Here is a 21078-nt window from a genome sequence, read left to right on the forward strand (position 1 = left end):
AACAATAAATAAAGCTAAAAAAAAAAGAAATTCTGGAGGATTTTTGTAGGGAACACAGTATCAAGATACTGATAAAGATGAAACAGAATTAAGTTCCACCTTTGGTTTATAATGCTGCAGAGCATTTTTCAGAAGCTAGGTGTAACATTAATTTAGTGGGTATAAAGGAAGCAGTCAGAATGCTTAAGGGAAATTTGAGTTGTGATATTGTGAAGGTTTGCAAAATCAGCACGAGAGAATATCAAATACCATCAAGAGATGGTTTTGTGGGTTTCAGAAGTGGTTTTTAAATTGTGAATCTCATTATCCTTGGTCTCTTTTGCCCTGGTCACAGTCGTAATGACTCCCCGTCAACCAGGAGAGAAAAACAGGAAGTGAAGGGGTAAACCCCACCTACCCTAGGATGGTATAAACACCCCTTTTACCCACATTAGTTCCTGACCATAGCAAGCCAAATGAAGGCCAGCTGACAGGGTGTGTTTTAATGACTGTGACAATGACAAAAGGGACTAAGGGTAATTAAATATAATAGTAAGTAACCATGCATTATCACTATGCCCCATGTCGCCGTTCTAGTCCATTCAGTTCACAAGTTTTTCTTCGGTTTCTACACAAAAACCATAAAGTTACAACGATAAAAACATTTCATGTAGGACATTTACCAAATTAATCCAATCATCAAAATTACATAAAAAGTCATTAATAATTAACAAACCGTATCATATTACTCCTATTGTGAAATACAGAAATAAATCAAGTATGCAGATTAGTTGCCCACCTAATTTCTTGCAAGAAGTGCATGTATATCTTCATTCAATTTTTGCTGAAAAGAAACAATAGAAGACAGCAAGATAAAAAACCTAAAATACATCAGGCATGAGATAAAGTATTCCGCAATCGAACAGCACCCTATGAAAAACAGGCCAGATAAAAAAAACATGTATTTATATTGGGTAACAACATTAGTTAAAGCAAAGCAGGTCGAACTTGAATGAACTGCTTGCCAGCTAATAAGGGGACAGTAAAAGATGTATGTAATTTTTTATAAAATGGCAAAACATTGTAAAGTACAAGGTATCCTGTAAACAAACACTATCAGAACTGCACAGAATAAGGACAGGTTCAAATGTGCTACCACGAGGGATTGCCAACAGGTGATGAATTACATTAAATCTAAAGCGTAACAGGAGAAAGTGATGATGGTTCGGCATATCATAAGTTGGATATGGTTCTATGTGAAAAGTTGTTTGAAGCTGAAAACAAACTCTAACAGAGGGTTTGCCCAATACAGATAATGCTCTCTCTTTTTCTTTCAAAGCCTTAAAAGCTATCTTACTCCAAGCAATATCACATTTGACTATTGAACCAGGGTTGTTAAAAATGTCAGGTAGGGCCATCTTGCTATAGCAATTCTTTATGTAATTTAACCAAGCTATACTGGACACACTGTCGAGGGCCAAACAATCCTTTAGCACTAAGCAATTAAAACTTTTTATAGGATGCAACTAGACTGATAACCAAATGAGTAGGGGGCCACACCTGCAGAATATCAGCTATTAATCTTAACCCCAATTCTTCATGGATGATGTAAGAGGAAGAACTTCGAGGGAGACATAAAAGCCTTCTTAAAATCCTGTTTTCAATTATGTTATAAAGGACGATAAATTAATGAACCCACAAATATTGCTGCCATAAGCAGCGATAGGGACATGCTTCACTTTAAACATCAAGCATCACCCTGATAGATTTATGCTCCAACCTAGTTGAAAAATCAAAAACGGAGGCAATACTCCTAGTGAGCATATGACATCTGGTAGATACAAGAGGAGACCAGGCCATGGAAGAATCACATAGGTAGGACTCCTAGATAAGGGAAAGCAGAAACTTGCCTAACGCTATTGCCAGTAAACCGGAGGCCAATCACCATGACATGTGATTTTGAAAAGTTGGTACTCTAATCAAGGTTGTCCATAAATTATACAAAGAATTAAGCAACCATTCAAGCCTCATAGCTGGTCTGGAAATGAGGACAGCATCGGCAGCAAATAGCAACACAGGGGTTTTAACGATGTCCAATCTGTGGCACATCCATTCCACCCTTAATAAGTGCCTTCTCTGAATTGTTGATATATATATGGTAAATAAGAACATACTTGGCGAACTCCTCGTTTTAAAGGGTTCTGAGCCATTGATCCAAATTGAACTGAAGCAAATTAAAATGAAGGTCACACAATAATAAAACTAACTTGGCTTCCACCCCCAGAAGCAACATATTATCACACACCTTCTCCCTGTTGCCCCTATCGAATGCAGTGCTCAGAACCACGAAAGCCAGGTGTAAATCCCCTTGGTTCACCACAGTGTACTTATTAATAATAAGATAAAGATTGAGACACTGGTCAACCGTCCCTGGACCAGGCCAGAAACCGTATTGAATGTCAGATAAAGCATTATCATCAGTGGCCCAATCCATTAACCTATTCAAAACTATCTGTCCAAAAACCTTAACCACAGATTTATTCAGAGAAATGGTACGGTATCACCTAGGATCAGAAGGGCTAGCCTTCTTGAAGACAGGTACCATCACAGATGTAGACCATGACTTTAGTATAGACTATTTGGCAACCATGCCAAGGTATGGAGTGATCAAAGGGACCAAAAGCTCAGGGTTACATTTAAAAACATCCAATGGGATGCCATTGGTGCCGGGGACCTTATTCAATGGGAGTGCTTATATAGCATCACAAACCTCATTATAGTAAAACTGTATGAACTCATTGGGGACACCAATCATCAGAACATCACAAAGATCGGGTGTGGGATTTGGCGTGTCATAGATAGTCTCAAAATGTCTTACCCAGAGCTCATGCAAGATAGGTGAAAGTGGAAAGCACACTATTCCATCTAATGTGCTGTCCCTGAGAATGAGGTCTGATGATGTCAATAATGGAACACACAGGGAAGACGTTTTTGGAGTCCCATAAAAAAGACATTGTAAGAGGATTATGGTATCTCAGTGGGCTCCATACCACCTCAAAACGTAAGAGAAAGTGAACCATGGACAAGGCAATAAAGAGATAATAAATCAAGCTTGCAGCACCTCTAACAACAAAATTGGGTGTATACACTTCTGGTTGAGGCTCAGTTTGAGAAGAAATGGTGGAAACAATACTCAGCCATAATCAAATTCATTAGATCTCCCTAAGAAGTGTGTGAAAAGTGCATAATCTCAAAAGAGGAGTGGACCGCGTCATCATACTGAGTGAGACACCCTTGTAGACAAGGGTGCAAATTAAAGTCACTAGCTAATATAGCAACACTGTATCTAAGGTGGATACTGACAAGCTATCAATTTTTTCCCCAAAGCTTGATCAGGAGATCCAGGCGGGAAAAAAGTGTAATAGAAATTGACTATGATCAAACTAGGAGAGTTGGGAAATGTCAGCATGACGGGGTCCAAATTGGATGAACTAGTAAGCATCTATGTGGCTTTTCAACCTAGATTTAAAGAAACCTGAATAAGAAGACCACCTGAGGCTCTCCCATGGAGACATAACCATCTAAATTCAAATTAGAACGATATCTCAAGTTCCTTTTATGCAAAAAGTTTTATATTTCACTAATTGATCATAAAAAGCCTTGTTGCCCGATTTGTTAGCGAGACCTGCGATATTCCAGCTAAGAATTGAAAGGGTGTCAAAAGTCTCCTGTCGCAATTGAATGTCGCCTATAGTGGAAGACGAACTCTTGTCACATATGGGACGCAAAGATGCTAATCAGTTGGAAATGGACATAGCACCTTTTAAAAAAGACCTAGTAAGAAGGACACTTGGAGTGAAAGGAGAAACGTATAAGCATTATTCCCCACACAACGAAAAAAAGAGGGCTTGTAGAAAAAGCCAAGCGGGAGGGCAATAAAGCCATTAGAAGGCTCAATGCTGGGTGACAATTGAGTTAGCAGAAAACTAGCAGTATGAGAATTATCAAAGTTGACTTCAATACAATCACCTTCTACGGATATGGGTTGGGATCCTCCTAACCATGATAATGTTCTCATACAGTTGCATATTGCACTGCATCTATGTATTAAACCAGTGGACCACTTTATTTTTTAAATGAACAAAGTTTTCCACAACGTTCGGAGCCAATGAAGGAACACTTGCTAACATGATAACCTAGGATGTTGCTGCTGGAGGAAGACCTAGGTTATGGAGCATAGCAAAAGGTATTACATGGTGGAACGTGTCATTACTGTGAGGCTTGGTTGAGCCATGATTGGAGGCAATGGATGGAACCAAACCACACCTCCTAGGGTAACTGTGTAATAGAGGTGCCCAACACCAAAGTAAGCTACGAACTCATGGCAATATTTGATCTCTGGTGATCCAGGTTCTTGGACTGTCTGCTGCCCATTGGACAAAGGTCAGGCCCACAAGAGGTCCTGGGCTGGAGTGCTACACAATCAGGCGGTGCCAAGACAGCAGCAGCGGCAGATCCTATGGTCTCTAGAAGAGGTTGTAGAACAGATGGCTCCATCCTTACAGATTCTCTGGAGATAGGGCCTTGGAGTTGAATCAACAGGTTTTGGATCACGCCTTCAATCATGGAAAGTCTCTGTTCGCAAGATGAGAAGGTGGAGGCAAAAACGGATTCTAACTTCACAGCCATTCTTTCCATGAGTCCGTCACAGAGAATATCGCACCTATCAGGTGCCACTGGGCAAGCCAAGGGGTCACATGACAAGGACTGGTTAACTGTCTTGGCAAAACTCCCTTAAACGGTCGCTTTTTTATAGTTAATAGGAGGGGCTGTGTCAGATGCATTAACCTGAGATAACCTGAACCCTGCAGGAGCAATGCTTGTGCTTGTGCTACCATACCCCTCACCGCGATGCGGACGGCAGTTCTGACGGCCCTTGTCTCAAAGAAGGGAATGGGGAATGACACAATAATAAAGAAACAAGATCTGGTCCGTTGGCTCACTGGACACCCTCGTCTGTGGTTGCTGGTTAGGCGTCGCCCTTGACGTAATACCAGGTGGGTGTGGAGAATGTTGTGCACACTATGATATAAACATAAACATAATTACCCACTGATCATCACACCTAATGCAAGCACTCCCCTGCGCATCCCACCCCGCTCACTTCAGAATCTGTATTAGCTTTTCACTCAACTAGATTAGCAAGTAGCCTAGTATTTTGGCTCAGGAGGATGGCAAGCTGTTGCCTTCAGTTAAGTCATTGAGTAATCGCCTGAAGGATTGGAGCCCGTCTTCAATATGAAAGTGCTGTAAGGCACCATACACATGTTCCCCACAATAATGAACTGTCCAAACCTGAACCAGAGAAACCTTTGGATTACTTCACCCTCCAACTGTCCCTAAACATTGCAGCAAGCTGGGCATGAGATGCTGAGGGCAGTGTCATACGTGCTAGCAGTTGTAGTCCTATATACACTGACTTGCTACCTTTGCCGAGAACTGCAGTGGCGAGATTCTGATGTAAGGCGTTAAAGATGCCCACTTGATGGTATACGGCTGGCGGCACAATTTACTTTACGGTCCAATTTCAGATGTGCCGATATCCACTGCAGGTCTTTGACACAAGATGATGTGCTGTGCTAGCCGAGCTGAGGGATGGCCGCATTGTGAGCGAGCTCCTCTCGGACGGCAAGAAATACGCCAAATAATATGCACACAAGGAGCCCCGAGTTCTAGTGCCGAATTGGATTGCATGCGCGACCACCGGTTTTGCCAACATATCGACTTTCGGCCCTGAAATCTCCTGCCACCCACACACGAAACGAGTCGACCTGAGGCCTGGAGGGGAGAACGTGAAAGCAGCGCACCGGCCTGTCGTATGCGGCTGAGACGTAATGCACGCACGCCGGCAGACTCGATCTGCAAAAGGGTCTGGAGGAAAGTAACGTTGCCGGCGACCTGACGCGCCTGCCGGCTGCAGTGGAGACTGCGTGGACCCCCGAGGAGCGGAGCGGGTGCCGTTGGTGGCGGCAGGAGAGTGAGACAGACGGTAAGACGCCACCACGGCTTACCGCCGCCATTGTGCTCCGGTCTTGTGGAAGGGAGCGATCTGCTTGCAATGCCCATCTGGTGAGAGGCTCGGAGATCAGTCACTGCTGCCCGGAGTGCTGCATTGCGATGAACATACCTTACTGCATACAAAAACTGCGGGGGCAGGGATTAACAAAGACCTTAATAAGTGAGCTGGCCTAATCGATCATATATTCCCACATGGACAGTTTTTCCTTCCCAGGTGTACAGTGGCGTGCGTGGTGAATGGCTGTTGGAGACTATTTGTTCTCACGATTGTGTCCTGGGCCTAATAGTCGTCGTGGATAAAGGGAAAAAGTGGGGCCCTACACACCTCCACAAAGGGACCCACCAGCAACCAGGCCATAACTGAAGTCCTTGAAGTTGGGCGATCCGCAAAGAGCTGTTGGGCCATTTTTGAAATATAAGGCAGGCTGTGGATAACCCTCGTGCCTGAGGGCGTTTTGACCCTGAGCTATTGATTTTGTAACGCCAGCAGCTGTGCGGAGGTGGTCTTCATCACTGAGTGGTCCTCTTCTACTGGTGGCTGGTCAAGAGGTGTTTGGGATCAGTGCTTGCGTTAATTGGATAACTAACATTGATCCGGCCCGCGGTGTGTGTACAACATCCCATACCATACGGGCTTTTGACCAGGTGACCAGTGACGAGGACAAATAGTACATACTGAGAGCAAACAGTACGCGGAAGTCAAATATGGGCAGGCTGGACAGGAACCAGCCCAAGCTCAATTTCGATCAGTCAAAAAAGACAACAGAAACCAACTCGGACGAACAGCAAGCATCGACACAGGCATCGGCACCTGCCAGCAATATCGCAAGCGGTGATGTGCAAGCCATGTTTTCATCCATCCAAGCTGCCCTCCCGAATATCGATGGGAAGATCGACTCCCTCACGTACAGGATGGAACGTATGTCCGAACGCATGGACTGCCACACGGAAAGAATAGATATGGCCAACGCCGAATATCTGAAACTGAAGATGCTCATAACCAACTGGACACCAAACAGACCAAGATGGATAAACAACTGGCAGGGCTAACGGCGAAAGCAGAAGATTTAGAGGCGAGATCCCCAAGAAGTAACATACGCTTGATGGGCAAGGCAGAAACAACAAACACAGGTCCCATGGAGCGCTATGTAGAACAGCTGCTGATCACTCTAATGGGCAGGGAAAACTTCTCTGATGTCTTCATAGTGGAAAGAGCACACTGGACCTTAGCCCCACCACCACCGACGAGCGCTCGACCGAGGCCCATCATTGCCAAGCTACTGAATTATAGAGACCGAGATGCGGCCCTCAGAAAGGCTCGCGAGCTGGGAGCTCTGAAACATGAGGGAATGGAGATCTCGTTGTATCCAGACTTCACGCCAACAGTCCAAGAGGCGAGAAAGAAATTTGATCTGGCAAAAAGGAAGCTACGGGACCTAAATATCAAATATGCAATGTTGTACCCTGCCAGACTCTAAGTCATAGAAGATGGAAAATCCAAAATCTTAAATGAATCAAAAGACATTCTGAAGTATCTTCAGCAGAAAGGTTCGCTGAGCACACAACGAAGATCTCCAAGAGAGCGGCAAGAGGACCAAGCAGCTACGTCAGACGTGGAGTGATATGCATGCCCCCATGAATGAACCTGATGTTGTCCTTGTGACTGGAGCCTTTGAAACATCCTGAAGTTCTCAGATAAATGTTGGACAAAGGTGGTACTTAAATGTTGTTCTAACATAGAGCCGGTACACGCGATCTACACGTACGCAATATACTGATATTGTGGGTATCTGTGCATTGTCAACAGAGGCAGGAGTCATTGGAGGTAACGCACTTCGGTGTAAAGGGCCGTGAGTTGAGATTGAGTAGATTATAGTTGGCTGCATATGCACCAGTATTGGTACCGAACATGATCGAGATACTGTTTAATAGACTCCGGCAGATGTTATAACTACCGCATGTGATGCTTCATATTATTGTCATCAATTTAATCGGTTGCTCCGACGTGCATTAGAAATTGCATAATGGCGTCCCCCTTGTAATTATTGCAGGGGTATCTGAGCTGGGCAGCTCCCACCCTCTAGTGTGTACCACACCGGTAAGTTTGTTTCTCTTTTTTTCGCTTGGGAGGGGGGGTGGTTGCGGGTAAGGGGTTGAAACATGTTCTTTGTGATTGTCTCCACTGATAAGGGCATGGTGGAGTGGGAGGGGGAAGGGGGGAGTTAAACACAAAATCCCGTCCAGCGGCAGTCATGCAGTCACGTGTGTATGGCAATATAGGTTTTTACAAACACCAGCAATTGGTAGATGGCACCAGAAAGGGACATGGCTAACACTCCGAAGCATTATAGAACATTAACGACCTGGAATGTTTGCGGACTTCATAATCCACAGAAAATATGTAAAGTCCTTGCTTACCTAGACAGACATAAGCTAGATATCGCCTGCCTACAGGAAACACATTTGACAGATATAAGGGAGCATAAGATAGGTGCTAGATGGGCTACCTATAAACTGGCATCATCCTATTCCTCCTATGCCAGAGGAGTAATGCTGATGGTCAAGAGGCATATCCCATTCACACTCCTCAAATCTAGCAAAGACGACCGGGGCCAGTATGTTATAGTAGAGAGAAACTTTGGGGGCACTGCTGTCACAATTGTCACTGTATATGGCCCCAATACTGATGACCCGAACTTTTATACATGGATTTGGACACAACTACGTGAGCTACAACCTGAAGCCATTATATGGGGTGGGGATTTTAACACATGCTTAGATCCTGCGCTAGATAGATCGACTGGTAACGATAGCTACGGTAAACAATCAGCTATGGCCCTCAGAGAGGGAATGGAGGAATGGGACATGATCGATATATGGAGACTGCGACACCCTGGCGCAAGGAGGGAACTTGTCTGTCACTAACACACCATACATGCTCCAGAATTGACTACTGGCTCTGAACACAGGAAGTGTGCATGTGGACCACTGCAGTCGAACATTTGCCCAAAACATTGTCAGATCATGCCCCAAAACGCCTTACATTAGCTATCCCCACACACACTCCAAGACAATTTACATGGAGACTGCAACAAAATGCTCTCCAGGACCAGGTATTCCGTAGTGACTTGCGTCAGGCGATTGTGGACTACTTTGATCATAACTCTGGCTCGGTTAGCAACGCAAAAGTACTATGGGAGGCATTTACGGTCACTATTATGGGGCACTGCATTAGCAAGCACGCGGGCATACTACATGATATCCAACATCAACTAAGGATGACGGAAGCAGACATTAAAAGACTTGGAGGAGTACACTACAACGCAAAATAATTCCACGCTGGCCGAAATCAGACGACTAATAGATAAATATCACGAGTTTGCGGATGATGAGATAAAATATGTCTCGCGTAAATACACAGCCAGATGTTATGGGGAGGGTGGGAGACCTGGCCGCGTGTTATCATTTAAAATCAAACCTGCGCATACCGAAACGTACATAACGCAGCTCAACACTGAACACCATCAGACATTATATGACACTCCTGCTATATTAGACTGCTTTACTAAATATTACGCCAGCTTATATACCACTCAGTCGACGACATCCACATCTGAAATAAATTAATATCTGGATGATATAGCACTGGCATGGCTATCTGATGCACACCGTGAATACTTCTGCCATCATATTACGGAGGACGAACTTAGAGAGGCGATTAATTCCCTCCCAAACAATAAAGCTCCAGGCCTTGATGGACTCCCAGGAAAGTTCTATAAAGAATTTCGGCATCTGCTGATTCCCCATTTAGCAGAAATGTATGAAGAAGCTTATGAGGAAGGCACACTCTCAGCATCCCTACGGGAAGCACTTTTGATAGCACTCCCTTAACCGGATAAGGACTTAACTAGATGCGACTCTTCTGGGCCGTTGTCCTTAATTAATATAGATGCTAAAATATTAGCCAAAATTATAGCAACACAAATACAACCGCTCCTAGTATTGCCAGATCAAGCAGGCTTTATGCCGACACGGTCTACTACACATAACATACGTACTATATTCGCACTATATCATCAATTAGACCCGGACATGCCAGCAGCTGTGGCCCTACTGGATGCGCCGAATGCCTTTGAATTAGTGGAATGGGTCTTCATGTTTACAGTGCTGCATAGGATGGGGTTTCCCGAGCCATTTTTGCGATGGATAGCGCTTGGTATACCAAACCTAAGGCGCGGGTCAGAATAAATGGGATGACGTCAGACCCAATTGATGTAACATGGGGTACCAGACAGGGTTGGCCTTTGTCACCAATGCTCTTTGCATTAATCTTGGAACCCTTAGCTTGCAAAGTTCGTCACAAGCACTACAGGTCAGCCCTACAATTTGGTCTCCGACCCATTGGCATATCCCTATATGCAGATGACATGGTCCTCTATACAAGCCACTCCGACACCAACCTAAATCCACTAATCAGAGAATATATTGGATTTGAACACCATCCAGGACTCCAAATTAATTGGGATAAATCACTAGTTATCCCCCTCACGGCAGCAACCCCACAACCAACTCTAGAATACCTCCTGAAATGACAGACGGATCCAGTAAAATACCTAGGTATATGGATACACCGCAACCCAGATACGGTAATTGGGGAAAACTATGGTAGAGCCTTGATGAAACTCGAAGACCGGGTAGACAAGTGGATCAAAATGCCCCTCTCCTTAGCAGACAGAATAGCGCTTCAGAAAATGATAATACTGCCTAGGTTCCTGTACTTGTTTTGGAACATACCGATATGGCTAACGCAGGCACTATTTACCAGATTAAGATCGGTCTTACAGCGTTTAACATCGGCAGGAAAACAAGCTAGTACTAGCTGGAAAATCCTAACACAACCATATCACCAAGGGGGTTTTGGGGCGCCAGACCTCCAGCTATAGTTTTATAGTGCACAGGCACAACATGCACACTATTGGGCGAGGCCTCGTGCACATATTCCACACATAGCAATAGAACACAACAGTGTGTACTTCTTGCCACTGACAGCCTTCATAATGGACCCAAAGAGACTTACACCACGGGATACAATACAAACGGTTTACTGCACATCTCGGGCATGGCACACACTGGCACATAGAGCAAACAAGCTCCAAATATACGCTAAGGCGCTTCCAATGGCTCGGCATCCCAAACTCACGGTGAATCAGGAAAAAAAAAAATCAACTTTGTTAGTGGAAATGGGGCTGAACACTATGGGCGATATGTTCCCACACAATCACTTTATAGCATCAGAAGACCCATCACTTTGTGCACATCAATCGCCACTAAAGAAGTTTGCTTATCTGCAGCTACGCATGGCAATTAGGGGATTATATGAATAATTTCCGGATGAACCCACACAACTGAACGCATTACAAATACTCTTGACGGCACCTACACGGAAAAACTTAGTAACACACCTCTACAATGCAGCACAAGAGAACCAAACACTGCAGCTCACAGGTGGGAAATAGCCATTGGTGAACCAATAGACGAACAAGATTGGCAATATAACTGCACACAACTCCGGCTCCTAACATCAAACTGTAATTTGCGCATCATTCACTTTAAGTTCTAGCACCAGATTTACTAGACCCCGGCCAAGTTACACAAATTTGGACTTAGGAAAAACTATAGAGGTCAGAGATGGCAAATGCAGATTTGTACATGTCGTGGGCATGCCCGCAACTCTACACGTACTGGCAAGACATCACAAACACGCTCACTATCATGCTATCAGAGCAGATCCCAAACACCCCCCTAGTATGCTTATTGGGTGTTCGCAAACTCAAGTTAGCGAGAAGAAGGAAATTCCTGGCAGTTGCACTTCTACTTGCCAAACGGCGCATAGCAATGCGCTGGGGGAGCAAGAGACCTCCAAGGCCCAAAGAATGGATTGCTGACATGACCTATTACAGAGAGACACTAGAGGCGTATGCAGAGGAAATACCACAGACCTCGAGACCCAGAGACTTCTGGGACCCATAGTGCAGAACCTGCAATCAGCGCAGGGGGATACAGATTCACTGTAATGGCAAATTAAACCATATAACACCCAAAACTAACTAGGGAAGGCAAGGGCACTAAAGAGATGAAATACGGATATATGTATTGTACTAGAATGCGGCAAAAAACTGTATGCGACGTGACTACGAAGGTCATTTATTCACCTATGCATAAGTGTAATGTGAAAACTGCTTTATGTCTTTAATGTGAACAACGCTATATGACCTTTTAGGATACTCTTATGTAAAATGCTTTGTTTTTGTGATGACATGCTGCTGGATTGACAAAATAAAAAAATTAAAACATTTGTTCTGCAAATAAAAAAAATGATGATGTGCTGACATCCAATACAGACTTGTGACACAGAGTGACAATGTCCACTGGCGACTCATGATACAGAATGATGCGCCGATTTCCTCTGCAGGCTTGTGACTCAGGATCCACTGTTTACCTTCATCACTGCTCTCCTCCATGGCCTACCTCTTCCATGACCCCTACATGTTGGACGAGATGGCCTGATCCGCTTGTTTTCACAATGTTGGTACAACTCCAAGTTCCGCCAGACAGCAGAAACACTTTGTTAGCAATGCACTGTTTGCACACAATACAATACAATACTAGGATGGGTACAAAAAAAAAAAAAAAAAAATACGACACCAAACCTCAAGAAACCTCCAACACCAACACCACAGAACAACCAAGTGGAGCAACTACCAGCTCAGACATCGACTCACCATCACCTGCACCTGAAGGCGATAACTCACGATGCAAGGTCAATTTTTTAGAGGAGGTATTACGCTACCGACTCGGTATAAAAACAACAAACATCACAAATACTTCAACCATGGGAGGTTCCCAACAATTTGGACGCCAGCAGACACCAACAATGGGCGTCACTACGAGATCAAGAAGAAAGGAGATGGAAAAAAGGACATAACACCACTTAATCTTGTCAAGAATCTATCCCACACTCAATTATCCAGACAAGAGGACAACATTCTCAATAAAGGACTATCCTTCTGCCCAACGGCCCCATGGAATCTCACAAAAACACGAATAGATCTGTTCAAATTCATCCGCAGACTTAAATTAAAAGTGTTTTTTGCAGACCAATACATGAGACATGAGCCGTCTGCCACACCAATAACATCTGAACTTTCAATTCAAGAACTCGAAAACATAGACCTGTTGACCAACCTCAGTGAGACGAATCATGATCCAGATTCTTTAACCAGAACTGCACTTGAACTTGGAATTGACACACACCACTCAATCGACAGCAAACTAACCAAAAAATCTACCTTCTTACCACAATTACCTGCAGGGAACAGCATCGATGCCTTCCATATAGCAGTCATGCATGATTTGGAACACGAACACACAAAATACCGCAAAAAATCCAAATACCTTCCACAGAACATTACAAAGGAAGAAAGAAATGCCATCAGAAACCTTAAGGATAGAAAAGATCTTATTGTAAAAGAGGCTGACAAAGGTGGAAATCCCGTAACACTCCATATTGACGACTACATCCAAGAGGCCAATAGACAACTTGCCGACACAACCTGCTATGAACTCCTTACAACAGACCCCACAAAAGAGATACTCAAGTCAATTACAACTATGCTTAACAATTGGTACACCTCTGGACTTATTACACAATCCGAAAAACTCTTTCTGTACATTGCACACCCTACGATGCCCACTCTATATCTTCTCCCAAAGATCCACAAAGGAACTTACCCTCCACCGGGTAGACCCATCATAGCAGGCATCAACTCACCATGCTCCAGACTTGGGGAATATGTTGACAGGAAATTACAAAGTCTTATGAAGGAGATTCCATCCTTTATCCAAGACACTAAGGACATTCTTGACAAACTACAAAACATAACCTGGGAACCAGACTTCATACTGGTCTGTATAGACATTGTCAGTCTCTATACATCTATCAAACATCAAGACGGACTCAGTGCAGTGCAACAATCTTTATGGACACAACCGGCAAACCTACTAGAAAGCAACAAAATGACTGTGGAAATGCTTGACTTCTGCCTAAAAAACAATGTCTTCAGTTTCAATGGAAAGATATACCGACAGACACGCGGTACGGCTATGGGAGCCAAATTTGCGCCGCCGTACGCCTGCATCCTGATGAGCCATGTGGAAAAATTCTGGCTATGGGACCCTGAGTTCGCGGAATATACCGCCCATATTGTTATGTGGCGACGCTATATAGATGACATCCTCTGTATCTGGCAAGGAAATGAGACATTGCTCAAAAGATTTCTGAAGCAATTAGACCAAAACCCATGGGGAATTAAAACAACCCATACCTTCTCCAAGGAAGAGATTAACTTTTTGGATGTAACTCTCTATGCAAAAGACAACACTCTGCAAAGCAAACTCTATCGAAAAGAGACAGCTGCCAATTCCATCTTACGAGCCGATAGCTTCCACCCACGACACAACATAAGAAACATCCCTAAGGGGGAACTGTTAAGAACACGTAGAAATTGCAGTGAAGATGAGGTCTTCAAAACAAAAGGAGAAGAATTGGTATCTAGACTTACACAACGTGGATATGAACAATCAATTCTCAAAAACACAATGAATACAGTGGCCAAAATTGATAGAAAACAGATGTTCAGACAAAACAAAGGAGAAGTACAGAAGCACGATTCTGCTATACGCTTTATAACGGACTACAACAATGGCCACCACCAAATCAGACAAAGCCTCAAGAGACACTGGCATCTGCTTCAACAAACACCAAACCTTAATCAAGACCTTAAAACATATCCAGAGATAACATTCAGACGCGCCCCTAATCTGAAAGACCTCCTGTGCAAATCAGAATTTGTGGACAAAAGGAACTTGGTCAGCACCTTCCTGGACAGACCCCCAGGATTCCACATCTGTAGAAATTGCAATATTTGCAAGCTTAGCAACAACAAAACAACAAAAGTCCAACTAACTGAAGGAAGAGAATTTCCCATAAAAGAATGGATTGATTGTAACAGCAAATTCTGTGTCTATGTGATTATCTGTCCCTGCAATCTTCCATACATCGGAAGTACAATTAGACCACTACGGACCAGGATTCAGGAACATTACCGAAACATTCACAAACATCATTCAGGCCATCCACTTACTGAACACTTTGAAGACCATCATCCTCACAAAAAAGACTTTCGCTTCTATGGTTTGGAGATTGTACACCAAGCCAAAAGAGGGGGGGACCGCGAACTTAAACTCCGAAGACGCGAAAGTGAACTTATAATGAACTATAAAACCACCAACCTGGGGCTCAACAAGGATGCGGAAATGCATGTATGGTTGGGAGAGGATTGATGCCCCAACATACTCTTACAACCGCACCACCTACTACCCAAGACTTAACACAACCTTTCTGTTGTTTACAATAACCCCTAATTAGTTCCCCCAAATACCATCAAAGAACTTACAGCATACCCTCCTGATTTTTTGCCGTTTTTTCAGTTGATATAAAAACATGTAGAAATATGTGATAACAATTTTTAGTGCTACAAGGTCGCCCCAGTGTGACTCAACACGACCTTGTTCATCGATATGTGATAGTACCCTTTGTGCTTTAAGGGCGCCTCAGTGTGACCTAACACGATTCAGCTCTTTGCCCAGTTTTATTGATTTAGCTTCTTGTAGGCCTAGAGATATGTATGTTATTATTAATTACAAACTCCAATTTTGCACCGTAGTGTGACCCAACACAACTCTGCTCTACGCCGAGTTTATTGGCACAGCTTCTTCGAGCCTGGAGATATGTGTGCCATTCTTAATTGCATTCTAAATTATGCAGCAACTCATGTTCAGGTGATTTTTTTACCTGATACATTTCCTCAATCTTGATTTTGGCTTTCCACTCCTCCCCGCCAAATTTTTCATCTTTACTCAGTTCCTACAAAAAACAACTGATCGTTATCTTTACATTAATACACACGGATACCTATTAGCATACTTTGGACACATGCTTGCGTCCACAAAACGTGAATGTATGTATTTAAGTATTGTTAATAAGTTGTTATACTAATGTTCAAATGTATTGCTTTAGGTAATTTAAATGTCCGACAATTTCGCTCACTCTCTCCTATTATTGATCTCTAAAACCCTTCTACCATCCCCTTGCACCTCACTCGGTTCATATCAATACTGATGATCGTCACCGTCTAACTTCACCAATCTCGATTTACCCCCAACCTAAAATGGCTCCCAGCAAAAAGCACCCGTTCACTTCCGGGTTTTGAACCGGAAGTGCTCATATGACTCCTTTATAACTTGCTCGCAACCACGCGTTGTTATTATCATCACGACCTTGGAAACTGCAATACCTGGCATTAGCCGAGACTTAAGGTAAGGGACTCCTTCCCACGCTCCCCCTCCCTGTAACCCAGCATTTAACAATGCCTTCCTCTTACATTTTCCTCTTCCACTTCCTTCCCCTTGTGTTTTCTCCACTTTTAGAAATCTTCGGGTTATCAAACCCTTGTCACTAAATACTGAATTACCTAACAACCCGGTAAGGAAGCATATCCAAATTCTTTTTCACTTAAACTTGCACAATTGATCGCCTAGAGCATGCGTATTCCCTACTCCATTACCTACACGATTCTGGACTCCGTATAGATTATACCCCCGAGTGCGGCTTAGAACTTCTAAAAAGATTTAAAAACATGCGCAAGCACTCCTCGCATTCGGCAATTATTGCACAGTCAAATAGTTCCCACCAATATTTTTACAAATTTCACCATCAACACACCGTTATTTACACCGCCCGAATCTACACTTGAGAAGTAATTGCCTCCCTTTCTCTACCCGCTAAAATATCCAAACTTTTCACATATGGCATGACACAGCAGTACCTCACACTTCACGAGGTTACTGATTCACAATTTTTGACACAATATACTAGTCATATGCCTTGACACAACTCCGATATTAAGAATTAACAATTAATATACGATGTGACCTAGAAAGCACCAGCACTTTATAAATATATGAATTCACGCAGTCACCCTGGCAAAAGAATCCCAAATCGTTCCTAGACTAATGCGAACCCTTCCTCCCTCTTCCTCGCGCTTGACCCGGTACCCGGATGCGGCCTCCTCATTAATGGAAACTGTAACTATAAATTCATTCTAATCGTCGATAACACTATACGCTCAAACATTATTTTCCTTGGGTTATGCATTACTGTCTCTAAAAATGTAAATAACAAAATCATGTAACCTACCTCTAATTTAATCTCAGAATGTCATGCAAATACTTATAAATGCCAAATTCTAATTGCATATCATACTACTATACGATCCGCAATTCCCCTTGTATTCTTTATATATATGAACGGTTATTTTTCTTAATGCAACTCATTTTTGTTCTCACCGGCTTATATTTATACCGGGCAATGTTTATGACTGTAATATGTACTTTCATTTGAAACTTGTGCTAATACTCGCCACTAATTATATTGACCTTTGTACTCTAAACTCTTACTATTTTATCACAATTACTTATTCTCTCCCTCCAACTCTGTACAAAACACTCTGTACCATATTATTATCTATTTCTCTGTGTCCCTCAATGACATCACATCTTGATTCTTTCTACCTTCCATACCTGCCGCACGCTTACTTTGACCCCTTCCTCAATTTACTATTTTTCTCTGTTCCCTCACTTACTAATTGCCGTTCAATGCTACGTGTCACTATAACTTTACTACTCTTCCCAAAATTCACCCTCACTATATATGTATATATTATACACATGCCTTATGACACCATGTACTTTTCCTACCTTGGGTTAACATTGTCTATATACAGCCCTGAGGAAGCCCCAGGCCTGATGGCCGATTAGGGGGCGAAACACGTGTTGGCTGTGCCATCCTTTTTCTTGCAGCTACCCAAAAAAGAATAAAAAATACTTATCTCACCCGGATCTGCATGTCGCAATTGGAATTTATTCCCAAAAACTGAAACTAAAACTCTAGCCCGGACACACCTTTTCAAAACTAGGATGGGTACACTGACTGCACCTGGCCACTTTCCACCTCTCCACGGACCGTTTGAGAGTCTCCAAATGGACTTCATTGACATGCCTCCCCACTCTGAAGTACAAGTATGTGTTGTTAATTGTGTGCATGTTCAGCAAATGGACTGAGGCCTATCCAACAAAGAACTGTGATGCACAACCTGTTGCCAAATTCCTTTTGAAAGAACTTATCCCGTGCTTTGGGATAACAGCACTTTTGAGCTCAGAGTATGGGCCTGCATTCATTACCCATGTGATAGGAGGCATATGTAAAGGGCTGGGGGTTACACAAAAACTGCACTGTGCCTACCACCCACCGGCAGTAGGAGCCGTGGAAAGGGAAAATGGGGTGTTCAAAAACAAAATAGGGTGGGTTTGTGCATCCACTGAACTATCCTGGGTAAACGCACTGCCATTGGCTCTGTTGGCAATGAGTAGTACCCGAGACCGAGTGACCAGCTTGAGCCCCGATGAGATTTTATTTGGTAGCCCAATGAACATTCCAGGCCACATGTCCACCTCTCCACTGTCATTCTCAGATGATTTACTTTTGTGCTATTGTAAAACATTGCATTATCTTCATCGCCAGGTCCTACAGGCTCTTCCAGAAATAGCGACACCACGATCAAACAACCTGCAGCCAGGCGAATGAGTTTGGATAAAAGCCCACACCAGACAACACTGCATCTAGCCAAGGTGGAAAGGCCATTACCTGGTTCTTCTGACGACAGCAACTGCCATCAAGTGTGAGGAGCTGACCACCTGGATTCACAGCTCCCACACCAAGAAAGCAGCAGGGCTGGAGCAAAAACGACAGGCTCCAACTGCACCACCAGCTGCATCAGAGGCACCCTGCAGGTACACCCTTCACTCCAGCAAAACATCAACAGCAAGTAACACCTAAAAGAGGCAGATCCCTGCTACGTGTCATCACCGGACAAGTGGCTGGTGACGTCACGCACTGGTGACCTCTGACCGTACACCACAGGGCCTCAACGGTTTCTTTTGAAAGTCTTGCTTGCGCCTGCCTCAATAGGAGCACAGGACCTACTAGTTAGCTACATAGACTAATTGCTTCGCCAAGAGACTACAAAGTTTCCAATTCCAAGAACTTCTGTCAACAGCTAGGACAATGCCAATAACAAGGAAAGAGGAAAGGAAGTGGCCAGCGGGGCTGACAGCGATACTGTCCCCAGTTCTAGGAATATTAATAATAGCACTTGTAATATATGCAAAAGACATTGAAATACTGTTCCTTAATGGCAAGGTGGGAGGTGGGAACAACTCCAAGATTATATTTGGGCAACTTAAAATGAACAGCACAATGTAAGACATCATGGGAGAGGTTGATGTTAAAGGAGAATGGGAAAGAGAACTATGGGACGAGTACCAGGGAAATAAATATATGGAAATGCTAAAAATGTATGTACGCATTATGAACATATCTGGGTGTTATGTTTGCACACATTTGCCAACAGATACAGGAGATAGCATGTGTTACAAGGTGATACCCTTTTCTAAGTACATGGGTTGTTTTTTGATGAGGTACATGCTGCTTAAACAACACAGCATGTCCATAGCGGTGGGACCTCCAAGGAAAGGTGACATTTCTAGTGGGCATATAACAGCAACGCCTAGGACAAAGAGGGAACCATGCATAAACATGCAACCAACAAAAAGGGATCAGGTGATGCTAGACACATTTGACAGAACATCTAAGAATAGGGCAGGTTGGGACAGCTTGGGAATAGAAAAGGGAGGAGAGCTAAAGATACAAAGGTTCAGGATAGAACAACAGCTTACTGCCCCATCCTGCATCCAGAATGACAAGGCAAGGCCCCCTAAGCAACCAGCTGAGCATATAGGGTCACCAAAAGAACCATGCACAATACAACAGTTAGTAAAAGGAAAGGAAGAATGGAGAAATGCAAGTTCAGGTGTAGTCTAAAGCAACTAGCAGGGTGTGAACAAGGACTACAGGAATGTGGAAGGAGAGACATTGAAGCCCTAGGAATTTCAGATTGAATAGACAATATAGACAGTACACCTATTTTTGCAGGTAAAAGCAACTGCTCACATGTAGTAAATATATCACGGGTCAGGAGGAGTGATCAGCGGTCATCACCAGGGTTAGTGGGATATAAAGGATTGTTCTTTGTCTGTGGTCAGTGGCCATATTTCTATCTGCCCCCAGGATGGTACGGAAGCTAATACCCTGCTTCCATCCTATCCTGAATGACCCATGTCACTGACCTAGTACAGGTTGAGCACCAGAGCTACAGCCCAGGAAGAGCTAGAAGGACAGCAGAATGGGAAGACTGCATAATGATAGGATTTGGAGTGATGATACTTGGTGCAGGGATAGTATACACAACATTGAGGATACAGCGGCTAGCAAGAATGATTCCAGATTTGGCGGACTTAACAGCAGCAGCCCTAGGAAACATCACAGAGGAGCTTACCGCCTCCCATGAGGACTGTGGTAATACAGATACGGTTGCGTTACACATCGTCCTGGCAAAGGAGGGTGGAGTTTGTCACGTCATTCACCAGACTTGCTGTACCTATATCCCTGATAACAGCCGTAACATCGACAATGTAGAAAGAGAACTGCTGTTGCTGGCCAGATCGTCTAGGAGGCTGGTGAAAGGAGTATTTGGAAGAAGAGGAGCGGGATACAGATGTTCCAACGCTCTGACAAAAGGACTGAGCAAGCTTTTTCGAGTTCTGAAATTCTGTGCAACTTCTATATATACATACATACCAAACATATTTGTCCCCTCAAAAGGCATTCTTGACAAGGGAGGACGGTGGGGGAGTCGGTTTTTTGTATATATTCGGGACACCTAGGTACTTCAAAAAAGTGCGTTTGAAAGTACTAAGGGCTGCCCTCAGTCTTTGGTATAAGGT

The 21078-nt window shown here is 43.6% G+C and overlaps 1 protein-coding gene across 5 annotated transcripts in view; it reads left to right on the plus strand.

The window, feature by feature from the left end:
• The window catches only part of LOC146798137 (uncharacterized), a 271358-nt gene extending 251495 nt beyond the window's left edge, over positions 1-19863 (plus strand). For all 5 annotated transcript variants that reach the window (XR_014969112.1, XR_014969114.1, XR_014969111.1 and 2 more), the window contains one exon: positions 18758-19863. Coding sequence is in view for 1 of the 5 variants with exons in the window: in XM_085627935.1 (XP_085484061.1) it covers positions 18758-18918 (161 nt within the window). In the remaining 4 variants the exon portion in view is untranslated. The remainder of the gene's footprint in view (positions 1-18757) is intronic.
• The last annotated feature ends 1215 nt before the right edge of the window (positions 19864-21078 follow it).

This window comes from Triturus cristatus, chromosome 9, assembly GCF_964204655.1.
Source record: "Triturus cristatus chromosome 9, aTriCri1.1, whole genome shotgun sequence".
NCBI lineage: Eukaryota > Metazoa > Chordata > Amphibia > Caudata > Salamandridae > Triturus > Triturus cristatus.